This window comes from Peromyscus californicus, unplaced genomic scaffold (genome assembly GCF_007827085.1).
Source record: "Peromyscus californicus insignis strain IS unplaced genomic scaffold, ASM782708v3 Scaffold_6__1_contigs__length_162567912, whole genome shotgun sequence".
NCBI lineage: Eukaryota > Metazoa > Chordata > Mammalia > Rodentia > Cricetidae > Peromyscus > Peromyscus californicus.
Window position 1 is genome coordinate 32,077,204 of NW_026294584.1, and position 18,462 is coordinate 32,095,665.

Here is an 18,462-nt window from a genome sequence, read left to right on the forward strand (position 1 = left end):
GGCTGAAAAAAAGAACAAGAGGAGAGAAGAGGGAGGAGAGAGACATGCCTGGGGCCAGAAGCCAGGCAGCTGACAGACAGACAGACAGGAGAAGCGGTGAAAGTAAGATATACAGAAGGAAAGAAAAGTAAAAAGCCCTGAGGCAAAAGGTAGAAAAAGAGAAACAGGTTAATTAAGTTAAAAGAGCTAGCCAGAAACAAGCCCAAGCTAGGCCAAGCACTCATAATAAGAAGTCTCCATGTCATGATTTGGGAGCTGGTTGGTGGCCCAAAAGAAAGGAAAAGCCTGGTATAATGGAGACCTCAGTTCTGTTTTTCTGAGGTTTTGCCACTTTTCAAAAAGCACCTTAGTGGAAAACTGTGGACTAGATGTTGCTAGGCAGGTACAATTCTAAACCAGAACTCTCCAGCTCTCCAAATTAATCCCACATCGCTAGGAACTGCTGGACAGAAATTCTTTCACAAGGAATGGATTGTTTCACACTAGTGAAATGGGATACAGATTTCGAGGATTTACTGAACATCCTACCCCTGAGATTTTTCAACTGACCTTGCAATTTAAGCTTGTTTTACTTCTGAAAACAAGAGTGCTTTATTCATTACAGCTCTCCTGACAAGCTGTCTGCACTTCCTGAAGGCTGATTCTGAAATCCTGTACAGCCAAAGATAAGCTATCTTCAGCATCAACACCTCATCTGTTCTCACACATTCATTTTCAGAGAGCAAAGGACAGGAAACAATTTAAAATATACTGAAAGGGCCTTTAATAAGCAACAAACCCCTTATGTTTAAACTCGACAATCTCCCCCATGGAGCACAATGGAATATAAACACACACATTTACTGTGCAGGTAAAGACAAAACAAATGCACAGAATTCCCAGTTGTTTGTATTTTAACACATACATTCCAGTAATAATCTCTTTTCATTTCGGGTATTATCAATTCTTTTCCTGATTTTTTTCTTTGATCAAATGATGTATAGGTATATTGATTATCATTTACAATCTTAACTAAAAATTAATTACTGAAGCAAATTATAGCTAGTCCATTGAGATTGCTATGCATATGAAAAGCCTGGTTTAAAAAAAGCGATTCATTAATTTTAGAGTTATCATATCACATTTTTCCAATGTCAAACTCTTAGGTATAGAGAATGTAAAGTCATGGTTCATGCTTTATGCTTCCAGCAGAGGGCGCTACAACCAGAAAGACCAAGAAGCAAGCTAATATTGTTTTGGTTGGGACTAGTGGTAGAAAGGTTTTTGTGTTGAAAGGAAATCTGCTTGAAAATTGAAATAAAATTCAACTTCTAAAAACTATAGCCTGAGTTACAGTCACCAGAATTATTCTGCTACGGTGTGACACTTTTGCTTATTAGTAAAGGGATACTGGCCTCATTATCATGATTGATAGTAATCCGTTTTATTCTTGTATCTTTTTATCTTATTGGACTAGCACATCACATGTCAATCAGGGCTTTGTGAGGCACAGCATTTCCGGAACAAGCAACCTTGACGATGGCCCATCGGTTCTTTCACTTTCCCCCCTCTCCAATGTGTTTCCACAGAATGGGGGTTAATCCAAGAGCTGTGGTTTTCATTACTGTCTCCATGGCAACTGAGGCATGTCTCAGATTTGTGGTATCTTAAAGCAATAAAATCTCAACTTTGGTTTGGTGTTCCCCTTGTCATATACAGTCTGAGTAAGAGCTGCTGCCCAGAGACAGTTTCAGGCCAGCTATGTTGAGACATTAAACACAAAAAAAGAATGGAAAATAAAAGGACTTTACTGTGCCAATAAAACTGGCATTGCTGTCCCTTAAAGTTACATGTTTTACAGCTAGGAATTTCATTTTGGCCTCTCCTGACACACGGTTTCACAGGAATTATTGACTGTCTTACGGGCTGTTACCGTCAACTGAGTCACATACACTGCGTCTCAAAAGTCACTCCCAGACATGTGCTGTACAGATCTGAAACCGTGGACATGCAACCGTACGTTATTTGATGAGAAAGCTTAAAAACTAATAACAATAATTGGTAATACTTGAAATGTGAGAAGACCTACCAATGGGGTTAGAATGGACGGATCTAGAAGTCTGTACAACTGGCATTTGGGATACTAAAGAGAAAAACAAAACTGAATTCCTTTGTGTTTTATGATTTGTGACCATTGTCTGAGGTCCCTTTCTATAGAATAGGCACAAAGAAATAAAAGTAACACAAGGGAAATTACAATGTGTATATGTAGGCACACAGTATATATATATATTAGTTTACTGAAACTATAAAAGTCAGTATTATATTTGCTCACTAATGTCAAATAAAAATTGGTCCTCTGGTTTTTGTTTTTCTGTTTTGAAATAGGCTCTCACTTTTGTAACCTAGGCTGCCCTTGAATTTACAGCAATCCTCTTCCCTGTCAGCTCGCAGGGGTGTTTATCTAGTGAATGGAAGAAGTGTCGCAAAATAAAGGGTAGTAGCTAGTTTTATGTCAACTTGAAACAAGCTAGAGTCATTTGAGAGGAAGGAACCTCAATTAAGAAAATGCTTCCATAAGCTGGGGCTGTAGGCAAGACTGTAGGGCATTTTTTAAATTAGTGATTCTTGGGGGAGGGCCCAGCCCATTGTGGGTGGGACCATTCCTGGGTTGATAGTCTGGGGTTCTAAAGGAAAGCAGACTGGGCAAGCCTGTAAGCAGCTCTCCTCCATGGCCTCTGCATCAGCTCCTGCCTCCAGGTTCCTCCCCTCATTGCTTTTGATGATGAACTGTTACATGAAACTGTGAGCAATAAACCCTTTCCTCTCCAAATTGCTTGTGGTCATGGTGTTTCATCACAGCAGCAGTAGCCCTTACTAGACACAAAGCCTATCAAGATATTTAATTTTGTCATAGTTTTAGATTGAAACAACTCAGTCCTTGGGTGAAACCATGCTTAATACACAGAGATGCTGGGAGAGGAGAAAAAAGTGGTTATACTCAGAGCTTGAGGCTCACATTCCTAACAATCAGGGGTCCACACCCTCAACTTTCTTTTAAGTAAAGGAATAAGCCGGAGCACTTCCTCTTGGGAATACTTGACACCTTGTGGGGAAAGGAATGAACAAAAGTAAAGAGAGAGAAGTGAAAGTGTCCCACAGACAGGCATGCTTAGGCCCTACCTGCCTGTTGGTACAAGGTAGGTCCAGACTCTGAGCCCGGCTTTATCAGTGTACGGCTTTACGAAAACATTAACTTTCACCCCATGGAAACAGCCTATGTAAAGAGTACAAACTACTTTTAAATAGTGGAGCTTTGATTATTGTCTTATGCTGTTCACATTCATTTCAGCAGACCTCACTCAGACAAAGGGTACCTCAGGCACTTCCACAGTTTGGGTTCCATCAGTGACTATGTGTATCACTTTGATCATAAGATCTGGTTAACCTCTCTTTGCCTTACTCATTTAAAGTGGAGGTAACATTATCAATCTTGTAGGGATATTATGAATAAATAAGTAAAAACACTTGGCACACTACATTTGTGATGTAATGACTACAACATATTTACTTGTCTGTTTTCTATCTAAATTTACTGCTTCCCTTGATAATCATATTTATCTTCCTCCTTTTACTAACAAACTGCCTAGTCTCAGCAGGGGACATGGTTACACACAACAGAACACACTCGATAGCCCAGTAGGGGCATGACCTAAAATTCTGGTAACATGGTGGGACCCTGGAGCTGTCATCTTGGCTGTCCCTACTCCCCAGACCTCTCACCTGCTGCAAATTAGATATGTGAAAAAAACAAACCTCAGTTTTGTCTAAGCTCCAATTATCTGGTTTTTGGAAAGGAAGTCCAATCAATATTCCAACTGATGTGAACTTACTTATTCAATTTTAAATTATAAAATCCCATAATAAGCCATCTTGATATACATGTTTACTCCTTTCTACATCTATGATTTGATGGCACATCCTTGTTAATATGTTCTGACCCAAGTTAGAGCACTTTAGTAATCACTGGTAGTCTCTCTGGGTCAGAGAAATGGACACCTGGATCACAGTGACAGATACCCAGGCCAGCGATGGACAGCCCACCAAGGAGAAGGGTGTTGGGGAAAACAACATCAAAACCCAGAACACAGGGTGGGTGGGCTCCCACTCTTATCCGCATGGAGCACCTGATGATGCTGCAATAGTGATGATGGCAGTGCCAACCTACCAGCCTGAGGTAGTTCTGCAGCATCTGGAGAGGGATCATGGATGCGTAAGTCACACTACTGAGGCAGCCTTCTCGGGGACCTGTGGGAAACGTACAGAGAAGGAAAATTGGCCTTCCCTTGTTAAAGAGAGATGATCGAGACACTACACAAGCTAACGTGAAACGGGACACTTGTGGCCGCATAGGAGCTGACATTTGGCCAAGAAGCATCAGAGTGACTTTGACACTGGTTTTCTGGTTACTAAAACAGCTCGTGCCCCCGGGAACTGGAAAGTTCCACAGTTGATTCTCCTCCAAGAAAGCCCACTGACCATTTTAGCAATGACAGCCAGGACCTCCAGAGTCCAGCTGCAACCGGGGAGCTGTGCCTGCTGGCTGGCTCCTGGGCTCTGTGCTTCACTGTTTATTAGCAAAAGTTGTCACAGATAACCACAGTCTTTGGAAAGCTAACGCCTTGTCCAACATTAATGTACAAGGCCTGGGTCCCCCTTTAGGTTTTATCCCCAACCCAAGTTCTGCCACTCTCTCAACACATTGGTTGAACTGAAGTGAGTTTTCTAGAGTGGGCACTCAACTTTAAGCAATTTCCATAAACATAATTCATACAACAAAACTTTCAGTCAACACTTATTTTTTGAAAGTCCATCCCTACGTGTGGAAAATACATGAAGAAATCAACAGCCTTTTAGAATCCAGGGCCGAGTAACAGTAAATACACTACATACTAATAACTAGACATTACATAAGAAAATCAATCTGAGACTCAGTACTGTATGTAAATTAGAAATAAGCAGAAATACAACCTAGTGGACTGCTATGACCACTGGGTGACGTTATACTTGTAATATGTCATAGATACAGAAAACAGCCTAAAAGCAGTAGATACTGTCTCAATACTGATGTATACCACTATAATCAGACCAGGCACACGACACAGTGGACAGTAACAACGGACATTTCTCGTTTAACACAGTTTGTCTCTTTTAACACAGTCTGTCACTCCCAGCAGCATGCCAGTTTGCCTCTAGGTTGTTTCTAATGAGGGACACAATGAGAACAGCAGGGATCTGTGAGCCGGGCAGACCTAACCGAGGCTGACAGAAACATGACTTTTAAATCTCTCCTCCCCTTGATCATCACATACTTCAGACACATCTAACCAGCTCACTGTGCGAGTCACACCAGTACTGCCAGAAGCAAGGGGACAGCGTCCCTGAGGGGTAGGAAGTGGCCCTCCGAGAGCCAGGCCTGAGGCACAGGCTCCTTAGCACCACTCTGGCTTGCAATCTCGTTACCTGACAAGAGCGCAGTGACCTGCTCTACCTTCCTCTTCTTCATGAAGTCCCACGGGGGCTGAGGGAAGCTCTGGCCAGCTGACCATGGCATATTTCCTGTTGAATAAAGGGAAATCGAATGTCAGGGAGAGCTCAAATGATGCTTTCAAAATGGCAAACCCATTCTCCTCCATGAGATGCTAAAGAATCTGGAGCTTCTGAGGTCAAAGGTCAAAGGGAAAGGTCTTAACTATACAGACTTCTCAAAAACAGTAATTTATGGAAACTCTAAAGAACAAAAATACATCCTGATTATTTCCAAGATTAAGTTCTCAAAAATTTCCTATCCTAAAACCACTCCCTACTTCACAAAGACCCAGTACTTTAGAGAACATCTGATCCTTAACTAACTGGTCTCCAGAGAAAGTGACCCAGTCACTTTCCAGCAAAGTTTCCAGAACTTTTTGGTGTTGTTTCAGAATCTCAGACCATCTATCTCTGATGATCTATCTCAGCATGACTCCAATACTTGTACTAACCCTAACCCTCTGCATTGCATTGCAGTTGACCTCAAGTTCCTACAATCATGGCCTCAGAAAATTCACTTGGGAACATTAAAAATAGTATCAGTTATGAACTGGCTATAGGAAGGCACTAAGCTAAGCCCTCTGGTCACAGAACTCAATGACTTTTACAACTTTTAGAACTGAAAGTCTCCTTGGGCATGCTACAACTCTGTGATAAGGATGACCCTTCAAACGCCTGCCAGCCACTCTTCAGAGGCACACTCATTGGCTGCTGGGGATATCCGTCCACTGTCGCCAGCAGGTGCAGGCCACTTCGTTCAGAGCACCGCTCTCCTGTCTTCATGGATCGGACTTCGGCACAGAGCCATGCTCTGCACAACACTGTGCCAGGTGGGCAGAGTGTGTTCCCGAGAAACACTTGTGCTTTATTTTCTTAATGCAATTTTAAAATCACACAATGACGGTTCCACAGCAATATTTTAACTATCATGCCAACGTTGTCATGAATAGCTTGCTCTCAAGCTAGTGGGAATACATTTTTTTTTTTTTTTTTTTTTTTTTTTTTATTAATTTATTTTGCAATACAATTCAGTTCTACATATCAGCCACGGATTCCCTTGTTCTCCCCCCTCCCGTCCCCCTCACCTTCCCCCCAACGCCCCCCCCCCCATTCCCATCTCCTCCAGGGCAAAGCCTTCCCCACAGACTGAGGTCAACCTGGTAGACTCAGTCCAGGTAGGTCTAGTCCCCTCCTCCCAGGCCGAGCCAAACAATCCTGCATAGGCCCCAGGTTTCAAACAGCCAACTCATGCAATGAGCACAAGATCTGGTCCCACTGCCTGGATGCCTCCCAAACAGATCAAGCCAATCAACTGTCTCACCCATTCGGAGGGCCTGATCCAGTGTGGACCCCTCAGCCATTGGTTCATAGTTCATGTGTTTCCATTCATTTGGCTATTTGTCCCTGTGCTTTATCCAACCTTGGTCTCAACAATTCTCGCTCATATAAACCCTCCTCATTCTCGCTAATTGGACTCCCAGAGATCCACCCGGGGCCTAGTCATGGATTTCTGCATCCAGATCCCTCAGTAGTTGGATGAGGTTTCTAGCGCAACAATTAGGGTGTTTGGCCATCCCATCACCAGAGTAGGTCAGTTCGGGCTGTCTCTCGACCACTGCCAGCAGTCTGTTGTGTGGGTATCTTTGTGGATTTCTGTGGGCCTCTCTAGCACTTTGCTTCTTCCTATTCTCATGTGGTCTTTATTTACCATGGTCTCCTATTCCTTGTTCTCCCTCTCTGTTGTTGATCCAGCTGGGATCTCCCGCTCCCCCAAGCTCTCTTTCCCTCAACCCTCGCCTTTCATTACCCCCACTCATGTCCAGGCTGTTCATGTAGATCTCATTCCATTTCTCTGTCATTGGGTGATCCCTGTGTCTTTCTTGGGGTCCTGTTTTCCAGGTAGCCTCCCTGGTGATGTGAGTAGCAGACAAGTCATCCTTGTTTCATGTCTAGTATCCTGCTATGAGTGAGTACATACCATGTTTGTCTTTCTGAGTCTGGGTTACCTCACTCAGGATGATTTTTTCTAGATCCATCCATTTGTCTGCAAACCTCATGATGCCATTGTTTTTCTCTGCTGAGTAGTATTCCATTGTGTATATGTACCACATTTTGTTTATCCATTCTTCAGTTGAAGGGCATCTGGGTTGTTTCCATGTTCTGGCTATTACAAACAATGCTGATATGAACATAACTGAACAAGTGCTCTTATGGTGTGGTTGAGCATTTCTTGGGTATATGCCCAAGAGTGGTATAGCTGGATCTTGGGGGAGATTGTAGTGGGAATACATTTTAATGTAACCCTGCATTTATGAGCAAGCTTCAAAAAAACCACCATATGTCTTAAGCGGATACATAAAAGCAATAGTAAAAATTTGCCTTTCCTTCACTTTGACCATTCTTTTTAAACAGGATGCTGTGGAACATGTATGCTTCCCTCTCAGAGAGCCTGTGATTGGAATCCTGACTGCTCTGCTCATTAGTCTTGTACCTTTGGGCAAGTTCTCCAATACCTAGTTAGCTCTACAGTGTGGCTTTGGCGTGGACGCTTCATAAAGTATGGAGCGCAGATCTTGCGAAGAGGTTTTCTTATGGATGTTAATTTGGATCTAAGAAGAAAGGAGCCCGCCGGGAGCAAGAAATACTTTGTGAACACTTCCTATGCTCACCAGAAAACAGACCTCATCTTTTTACGGTCTTTGTCATGTCTGTCAAGTAGAAATAAGCAGTTACCACTCTGACCCATCCCATGCAGGACCTTTGACTACATCTTCATTAAAGGATCTCTTTCCATTCTAGCCTGCACTGGACCCCTGTCATGGAGGTAAGGTGTTAACACAGCACAAGACAACTGGCACAAACCTGGAGTTAGGTTGAGATGCTACCCATAAGCAAGCATCTGTAATGTGCTTAGTTTTCTGCATTTACCTAGAACACAAGTGTAATAACAAAGCCTCGTCAAAGCCTTTCAAGTTCTTTACTCTCTAGCGTTACTTGAGGCATAAAAGCATTTTTATATTAACAGGCTACATTATGTAATGGCTCATTGTGAAGGTTCAAGGTTTGCAGTGCAGGCAGCTGCCATAAGCCAAGCCTTGAATGTATTTCATCAGTGAACTACCAGGCAATGAAGCCCATGGACATAAATACACCCAGACGTTTAACTTTCTTTTCACTTCAAGGCTGCTTATACCTAGCATGATGGATTGTATACTGCTGGTGCCGAGTCCGATGCAGGAGTCGGTAGTGTTATTAAATGTCCCATCTTCCAGACTCCACCATCCATCAGAAGAGATGGCTTGGAAATGATTTGTCAGAGCTTGACTCACTGCTTTTGAAAAATCATCCCATGATGTCTGTTTGCGGATATTTAAAGCGCATATTGTGTGTTCACATTCAAAGTCGTCAGAACAATTGTTGCTTGGTTGAATCTCACCCACGGAAATCCTTAAGGGTATTTTAAGAGCATCTGTTAGGAGAATAAAGAGATAGAAGTTTAGAAACAGCCTTGATAGAAAAAAAAACAATCAGGCAAAGCTATTAAATAAAATAAGCAGCTATGAAGGTTTTAAAGGTAAATCAAAGGACAGCTATATTATTCAACACTAAATTGAGCCTTCTTGTACTGAAGCAAATACTGGTCTCCCAGTCTTACCACGGTTTCTTTGGGAGAATACAGAGTGAACTATTTTTCGTTCCTTGTTTCTCAACCTTTTCTGTTTTACTGACTTTTCCCCCTTCAGCAATATTCTCAGGCTGTTCAAAAAAAAAAAGTCGGGAAGACCAGAGCCCTCTTTTCCTCTAGAGTTGTCTATATTGTCCTTATCTTTATATATAATGTCATGAACAAGTCAGGATACAGTTCCAAAGGTCAGTAGGCTTACAAAAGTCCCCTGAGAGTCACACAGACCTGAGTCTGAGCCTCAGAGTCAGCTTTCTCCTAGCTGTTATGGCAAATGGCCCTGGTCTTGTGATCCCTCAATTTCTTCTACAAAATGCAGAAAATATACAGGGAATCATCATGGAGTAAATTTATGTTTGTAAGGGGTGTAATGAATTCAACATGGTATTACATGATAAGTATTAGTGAGCGTTTAGTAAGTATTCAGCGTTGCAGCAGGAACTTCTGGCTCTTGGGGCTGAGTGCATAGTGAGAGAGCACTGCACTGCTCAGCTCTTCTCCCGCCCCAAGAGAAGAGACTTCACATGATTGTTCCAGTCGGTGTGATGCCAAATGTCTGGAGTTGGCACCCATTCACTTCTGTTCTCAAGAACTCAATTACGTTTACTGAAAAATCACCAGTGTTTGTTCTTAAATCTATGGCTGATGATCTCATCATATAATTAATAAACTTTATTAAACATTCAATACACTATTGAAATAGAAATACTTCTATTATGAAAGCAAAGTTGAAAACTTTAGAGAGAGTCAATGAAACTGCTGAAAAAATGTTTACCTAGTGAGGTATAAATAAAACAATTGTGTAAAATTATAAAAATGTAACAGTCTCTACACAGATACTGCCTTGAATTCACTTCCTGAGTATGTTCAGCTGCTCAAGTCCTAAAGTCGTAGAGGATATAGCAAAGCTATATTATGTCTTACCAGGAATTCACAAAATTCAATGAGAAGAAGCTTACTGAAGACTTTCTCACATAATGAAAGAATTGCATAGTATGCTTTAATACTAAAATAAAATGTTTTCAGTGGATGACTGAATCCCCATGCCTATAGGGTCAGTACTAACCAGATTCAGTGTGTGTGTGTGTGTGTGTGTGTGTGTGTGTGTGTGTGTGTGTGTGTGTGTGTGTGTGTGTGTATGTGTGTGTTTTAAAGGAAATGAAGTGGGGGTGGGGGGAGACATGAGAGAGGTTACCCAAGAGGAGTTGGGAGTGGTGGTAAGATCAAAACACATTGTAGGCATGTGTGAAACTCAAACAGTAAATTAAAAATCATACCAAAAACAAGTAAACTTTTCATTTTCATATAATAATAAACTATAAAACCAAATGTGTCATTTCCCCTTTTTAAAATGGCTTTTCCACTCATTTACCGTTACTTTATTTTCTAGTTATCAGAGATCTCTGCTCCCCACAGTGGTTTCTGAGCCCTTCACACCTCTCTGCTCTTTTCCCTTTAATAGTCCCCCCTACGCCCGCGGGCCCCTCTGCTTTGTCAAGACTTTTAAATGACAGACTGTTTCAGAACTGTCTTCTGTTTTTAGTGTCATCCCCTCCCCCCTCGCCCAGTGACCTCTCCATCTCTCAGTCAGATAACTTTAAACACCTCTGACAGACTGCTGACTGTCAAACTTATATATCCAGCTCATACTTTTCCCGAGAGTTCTGCTGACTTGACATAGACATCTCAAATGCATGCATCCAAACAACTCCTGGTCTTTATTAGCCAAGTCAGCCTCACCCTAGATAGTCTTCCCTGTAACGGGTGGTGATGACTGCATCCTTACAGTTGCCTGGACAGATCCCTTAGAAGGAGCCATGATTTCCCTCTTTTCTACTCCATATTTTGTTCATCATGGAGCTCTGCTGACCCTTCATTCTGTATTCTGGAACCCATGTTCTTTCTCATGGGCCCATCTGCTATAATCCCCAATATGACCCACTGCTTTTACCATTCTACTGGAAAATGTTTTATGTTTTAACAGCTGTCCTTGATTCTGTACATGACTTGGTATATCTATTCTCAACAAAGTAGCTGCTGAAAGCTAAAATTCACATCATATGTTATTCTCTAGCTACGGTAAGTCCCTATGATGAATGTCTAGGTTCATTTCTGTTGCTGTGACAACATCAGGGAGGACAGGGATTTCTGGTTTACAATTCCATATTACAGTTCTTCATTTCTGCAAAATCAAGGCAGGAACTCACACTAATATCCACAGTCAAGAGCAAAAAAAGAATAAATGCATGGGTCCTTGTTTGCTTTCTTCTTTGCTCTAGCTAGAGTTTTCTTTTCTTATATTGTTCACAACTTTCTGTCTAGGGAATAATGCTGCCCACAATGGTCTTGGTCATCTTATATCAATTAACAATCAGGAAAATCCCCCACAGGCATGCACATAGGCCAACTTGATCTAGATAATTCCTCATATAGACTCTCTTCCCAAATCTGCTAACTACAATAATGAGCAGACTGAGAAGATATGCTTATTGGGTGCAATAGAGGCAATGTATGTTTGGAATGCACTCATGAATTCACAGTCACTGTGGCTGTCTAGATAAGACCTGCACAAGAGCAAGCCACTCAACAGTCCATCATCTAAGGAGGAGGGGCTTAGGGACACCTACTCCTAGCTGAGGAGCTTTGGTATCAAATTGCTTTCTGATATAAAGCCCACTCCACAGGAGAAAATACATGGCTAGTACTATAAACCTGACCAAGAATCCTTAGGAAACTCATATTCCCCAGGAGAGAACCTATTATTTCGCTAAATGGACCTTGAAGTTTTTATCTCTATACCCACAAATTAGTGCCTATCTCAGACCACACTGGAAATTTTCTTTATGCATTGATCATTCCCAGTAAATACAGAATTCACTACTGGTCAAAGTTAAAAGACTGATTGTCATAAATGGGGCATTTTATTTTATTTTATTTTATTTTGGTCACATTCCTTTCCAGAACTCCAGGCTCAGGAATCATCATGGAAGAAGGAAAGCATAAGATCCAGAGGCCAAGAAAGACCAAGGCAAAACAGTCCCTGCACATGACAAGACTACCGCACTCATGAATTCAGTCACTGGAGCTGCACAAGAGCAAGTCAGGCAACAGTCCATCATCTATGGGGGAGGGGCTTGGGGCACCCACCCCCTAGCTTTGCGCAGGTGAAGGTTGCTTCAGGAGGGAAAGTCAGCTTTCTTTAAGGATGTGGTTGGTCTCTGGTAAGTCAAACATGGTCCAGTGATGTCACATGCCCGTGCATATATGGGCGGCACAAATGACACCTTGCAGGTAATTAAGTCGGGAGAGGGGTTAGGGAGCAAGGGGTGGAAATGGGATACATGTCTAACATAGCTCTGGTGGTTCACACCTCTTACCGCTCTGGAGGTTGAGGCAGGAGGATCACTGAGTTTGAAGACAGTCTGGTATACGTACTGAGTTTCAGGTAAGGGAATGTTACCTAGAGAAGCTCTAAAAGGAAGGAAAAAAAGGAAGGGAGAAAAGAGGGAGGGAAGAAGGGAGAGGAAGAAAGGGGAAACAAGGGAGAGAATGGGTCCATATCTGAATGTATAATTAAAGATTAAAGCATTATTTGAGATGTTAAAATTTTGCTTATCCCAATCATTGAAACAATTGGCTTAATGGCTGGATTGAGAGGTAATCGATACATTCTATATATTTTATGATCTGGCATTCTATATGCATAAGCCTACAAGGAAACTTTCCATAAAATGTACTGAGGAGCATGTACTTGTAGAGCTGGAGGGCACCCATGAGATCACCAATTAGCTGCAAAGACTGGTAGGTAACCAAGTGTTGGGAGGCAACCTTCTCGGCATGGTTAAATAGGACCAGCTGATGCAGAGCACACAGCTGGGATTTCTCACCTGGCAGTTGGATGTCTCTAGAGAAAGTTGGGGGTGGGGGTGGGGTTGGGGGTAATCAAGTCAGTAAAATCTAAGAAAGAGCTAGCACTATTTGCATGGCAAAGGACGTTTGCAAACTCATTTTACCTGGGGAGCATTGATGACATAATCAAAGGTGGTTTTGCTATAACTAAGGCTCAGAAGAAGCTAAGAGGATGGGTCCATTAGAGCTGCGCTGACGTCTTCCCCGGGGCTCCAGAGGCCCCAGTGGTGTGGGTGAACAGGCTGGAATATCACTTACTCAGATTCTCCAGCAAATGCTTGCAGTCATCAGTGGCAACATCATGCACAGTCCGATTGCACTTGTCTCTCCTTTCTGGCTCTAGCCCTCCATGCCTACACAAGATTTCTAGGCAGTTCTGTAAAGACAAGAGAGCACTGTTATATCCATGCCCAAATCAATAAACTCGAGTGCAAACCCAAGAAAGAAAGCCAGTTGCCTATGACTAGCTGATCAAGACTTCATAGTCTGAGGCTGGGCACGGTGGCACACCCCTGTAATACCCATACTTTGGAGGTGAAGGCAGGAACGTTGGGAGTTTGAGACCTGTCTGGGATATATATGGCTTGACATGGTTTTGCGCTTACCCATCATGGTATAAGCCATCTTTGGCTATGCAGGGAGGCAGCCAGAGAGAAAAGAACAAAAGAAAAACAAACAAACAAACAAAGCAAAACCGGAAGTGAAGATAGCTCAGTCAGTGGAGGCATCAGTTGCCGAGCCTGATGACAGACATTCCGTCCTCAAGACTTACGTGGTGGAATTAGAGAGCCAACTCCCAAAAGCTGTCCTCTGACGGCCACACACGCATGTGTTCACTGACCAGTTGTTCCCGAGAGTGAAATAAAGAATGAAATGACTCCAGCAGACCACACCCCTTTCATGATAATTCGGCCAAACAAAACAAAGATTTCTGCTTCTTGCTGCCTCCAGGTAAGTTTGTTCTGTCTGTCTGTCTGTCTGTCTCTCCCTTTTCTTTCTTTCTTTCCTTCCTTCCTTCCTTTATTTTTTTACAAGAATAATAAGAACACCGAATAGGCCAGAAACAATAAAAGGTACTGGAAGCCAAACTGGGCAATGTCCTTCCTAATATTCCCTCAAAGACAGGTAAACAGAAACACAGACAGACAGACAGAAATGCTGTGGGATGGTCTGTATGTCAAATGTGTTGCTGATTGGTCAATAAATAAATCACTGATTGGTCAGTGGCCAGGCAGGAAGTATAGGCGGGACAAGGAGGAGAATAGAGCTGGGAAGTGGAAGGTTGAGTCAGAGACACTGCCAGCCGCCACGATGACAAACAGCATGTGAAGATGCCGGTAAGCCACAAGCCACGTGGCAAGGTATAGATTTATAGAAATGGATTAATTTAAGCTATAAGAACAGTTAGCAAGAAGCCTGCCACGGCCATACAGTTTGTAACCAACATAAGTCTCTGTGTTTACTTGGTCGGGTCTGAGAGGCTGTGGGACTGGCGGGTAAGAGAGATTTGTCCTGACTGTGGGCCAGGCAGGAAAACTCAAGCAACACAGAAAGACACACACACACACACACACACACACACACACACACACACACACACACACACTCGTGTAGATAAACCTAGGAGGAATCTGTATATTTGAGTTGCTGTAACTGAAATATCCGTACCTGTGAAATCTTTCCTTCTTTCTCTTCCTTCTGCAGTACTGAGGATGGAACTCTTGTGGCTTACATATGCCAGCAGGTGCCTCTGCCCCCAGCCCTTGGATTCCACAGCCTGTCAGGAAGCATGCATCCAGGCACTCTGCCGCACAGTCAATAAGACTTTCACCCTTGGTGTAGAACTTACTTTCTTGTTTGTAAAATCATTTTCCCTTCCTAAGAGCAGTAAAATAGTCTACTTGTACTACAATATCCCCATGAAGAGCACACTGCTATGAATCATGGAAACATGGCCGCAAAGTGAATCTAATTTGAAAGGAACCTTTGGCCGCTCCATGCTCCTTCTCAACCTTCAGCTGTCCCTAGCTCCATAACTATTTTCTGATTTTTAACATTAGTGATTGCTCCAGCTTATCTTTAAACTCGGCATAAATGGAAGCATACTGCAGGTACACTTTTACATTTAGCTTCTTTTACTCAATATGACCTCTAATATCCATCCACGTGTTATTAGTCAAAATTGAATTTGACTTAAAAAAGCATTACAGTGTGGTATTCCTGGACATAAACATGCCACAAATTACTTATCTGTTCTCTGTTGACGCACATTTGGGTTCTGCTATGACCATTCCAGGGCGTGTCCTGTGGTGGTGCACAGTTGAGGATGTATGTACTGGCACTGGACTGCAGCAGAGCAGGCCAGGCCTCTGTGCTCTATTAGGACACACTGCAAGTCCTTCTCACAGTGGCTGTATCAACTCCCACTCCCGGGGGGGAGCAGGCGTGAGTTCCAGCTGCTTCAGATTGCTCCAAAATTCACTTTTACATACAATAAGGAGTTCATGAACTCAAGGAGTGTCTAGGAACCAGGAAGAAAAGCAAAAAGGAAGTTGGAACTACCAATGAAAATGAAATGTGACCAGAAGCCTTGCTGATATGAGGGCATAGGTGATATAGAGGACTCTTTTGGGTGTTAATGGGATCTAAGACTAGACCTACAAACTGGAGGAGCTCTGTTAGGAGACCCCTAAATGAAGAAATCCTGCTTGCCTTCAAAGAAACATCCTGGGACGTTTATTTCTCTCTGCTGGTTTTCACTTAGTTTGGAGGGCCGCATCATCAAAGTCTGGCTTTCTTTTTTTTTTTAAATATTTATTTATTATGTATATAGTATTCTGCCTGCATGTGTCCTTGCAGACCAGAAGAGGGCGCTAGATCTCGTTATGGGTGGTTGTAAGACACCATGTGGTTGCTGGGAATTGAACTCAGGACCTCTGGAAGAGCAGTAAGTGCTCTTAACCACTGAGCTATCTCTCCAGCCCCAAAGTCTGGCTTTCATGGGTCTATGGATCAGACTTAGAGAGTCACTGAGCTAAAAAATTAACTGAAAGCAACACCTATTTTATAAACTAGTTATCAAGTTATTATTTCTAAAACTACTGTGAAGTCAGTTAAGTCAACAGGGTAGTCTATAAGAAACTTGGATAATACAAACTGAGACATTACTCAAATAGGCTTCAATAGAATACAATATGGGAACAAAATGTTGCAATCCCAGGATCACAATAGGTTTTTTAAAGGCCACAATTATTCTACAAGTTAGTACTTGTGGCAAAAGATAGTAAATGCTGAAGCAAGCCTGGATTCGAATCATGCTAATGGCTACAATCATATTGAAAAGCATGGCATGGCTTTTTATAGCATTCCTGATTGAATTTCTTTATATGTGTTTCGAATTATGTCTTTCATAGGACTGCTCTGTGACTTAAACAAAGCTGCAGAGTTCTTTGATGCTTGGCATGAACTGAGGTCCCCATGTTTATTAGCAGCTGTAATTTATTATAATCAACACAGTCATTATAAGATAGCAGCGCCCACAGCAAATATTAGTCTAAATATAATTTAGGTGACATAACGTTAAATTATTTTTTTAAGTGATAGAAAGTTACAACACAAATTTGCAAGTGTCTCAAATTAAGATTCTTTGATTCCTGACCTCCAAACTAGATTGATTCTAGTTGCATGTACAGCAGTGGGACATAATATGACAAGTACTGCCTTTTTCTAGAAGGGAGCATGGAAGATGTGTTCATGAGGATAACAGCATCCAATCCAAACACTGCTACAAGCCTAATCCTATGGTGCTGTACAGACCTCATGGGAAGCACAAACTAGATGAAGACTTTGACTCAGAAGGTCCTTCCCAACAACTACAGCTACTACATAACATTGGAACACATGCTAATGTCCAGGCAGAGTTTCTGACACTTTGCAAGAATAGTCATGAATCATGTAATTTTCTGAGATATGTACTGTTATGTCATTCATGCTACATAAACATCACAGACTGCACTTCCATATACTGAGATGGCTGAACGTCATCTGGGCAGAATATTCTTATTTCCATTATCATGTATTTTATGAACCAATGACTGAAATACTGTTACATGGTGAATGAGTGACATATTGTTAATTTAACTATCAAAACACATATGTAAAGTGCTATTGGGGCACTATGTTAAGGCTGCACATTCTGTGGATAAATCAGGGACTATTTATCCATGTATCATGGAGAAGTGAAAAGAGCTATAAAGAGTTTGATATAGGGCTGGGAAACAGCTCAGCAAAAAAGGACTTACCTAGCAAGTGTGAGGACCTTTTAGATCTCCAAGACCCATCTAAAGCTGGATATGGGAGTATGCGTCCCAGGACTCCCATAGCAAGAAGGTACAGCAAGAAGGGAGGCGGAGCCAGGCACTCCCTGGGCTGTCAGTCAAACTGGTGTGGGCAGTGACTAATAAGAGAGTAGTATCTCTAAGAAGGTAGAAGGCTAGGACCAACACCTGAAGCTGTCCTTTGATGCCTACATGCATGAATGACATGTACGGATCCATACTCACATGCACATACACACACACACACACACACACACACACACAAATACACATATACACCAAGATTTCTTTTATGTTACATATGGGAAAAGTATGAAGAAGAAAGGGCTGGCACGCTAGGTTACTGTAACAAATACCCAGCATAAACACGTAAAAAGATGGGAGGCTGTCTGCAGTCAGTCCCAGAGATGCCCATTGCTGGTCAGTTGCTGGTCTTATGTGGGCTTTTCATTAGGTGGCAGATTACGGCAGGGGCATGAGGGGGATCAAAACTGAGAACGCTATGTTGACTGGGAAGCAAAGGAAAGAAAGAGAAAGGGTCAGGGTCCCAACATCCCCTTCAAAATAAAGATCCTATGAGACCAGAAGATTCCTAACTGGCCCCACTTCTTAAAGCTCCCACTGCCTTTGGGAAACATTCATTTAAACCACAGCAAAAGAGCTATAGATGTGACAGCAGGGGATTTTTGCTTTACAGAAAAGTAGAAAGAAAGAAAAATGGAGAAAAAAACATCCACCTTTCCCCTTTCCATGAGGTACTGAATGAAGAGGAGACATGCTGGGAAGTGTGTGGGAGCCCATTTTCAGGTTCCCCGTGGCTTTACCCAGCAGGTCCGCAAAGGGAGGATGATTGGACCACGGGCCTGAGTGCAGGTTTCTGAGATGGTCTGCACTTGGCTGTGCTGAGAGGAGGTCTTTTGCTCCACCCCTTGGTGTCTCTAGAAATACCCTAGGGCAGAGACAGTC

General features: G+C 42.4%; 1 protein-coding gene across 6 annotated transcripts in view; it reads right to left on the reverse strand.

Moving 5' to 3' along the window:
• Cttnbp2 (cortactin binding protein 2) overlaps nt 1-18,462 on the reverse strand; it is a 158,461-nt gene that overhangs the window by 36,079 nt on the left and 103,920 nt on the right. For all 6 annotated transcript variants that reach the window (XM_052720079.1, XM_052720077.1, XM_052720078.1 and 3 more), the window contains 4 exons: nt 13,418-13,535; nt 8,762-9,037; nt 5,503-5,598; nt 4,208-4,287 (listed from right to left, as the gene is read on the reverse strand). In XM_052720079.1, the coding sequence (XP_052576039.1) occupies nt 4,208-4,287; nt 5,503-5,598; nt 8,762-9,037; nt 13,418-13,535 (570 nt within the window). The remainder of the gene's footprint in view (nt 1-4,207; nt 4,288-5,502; nt 5,599-8,761; nt 9,038-13,417; nt 13,536-18,462) is intronic.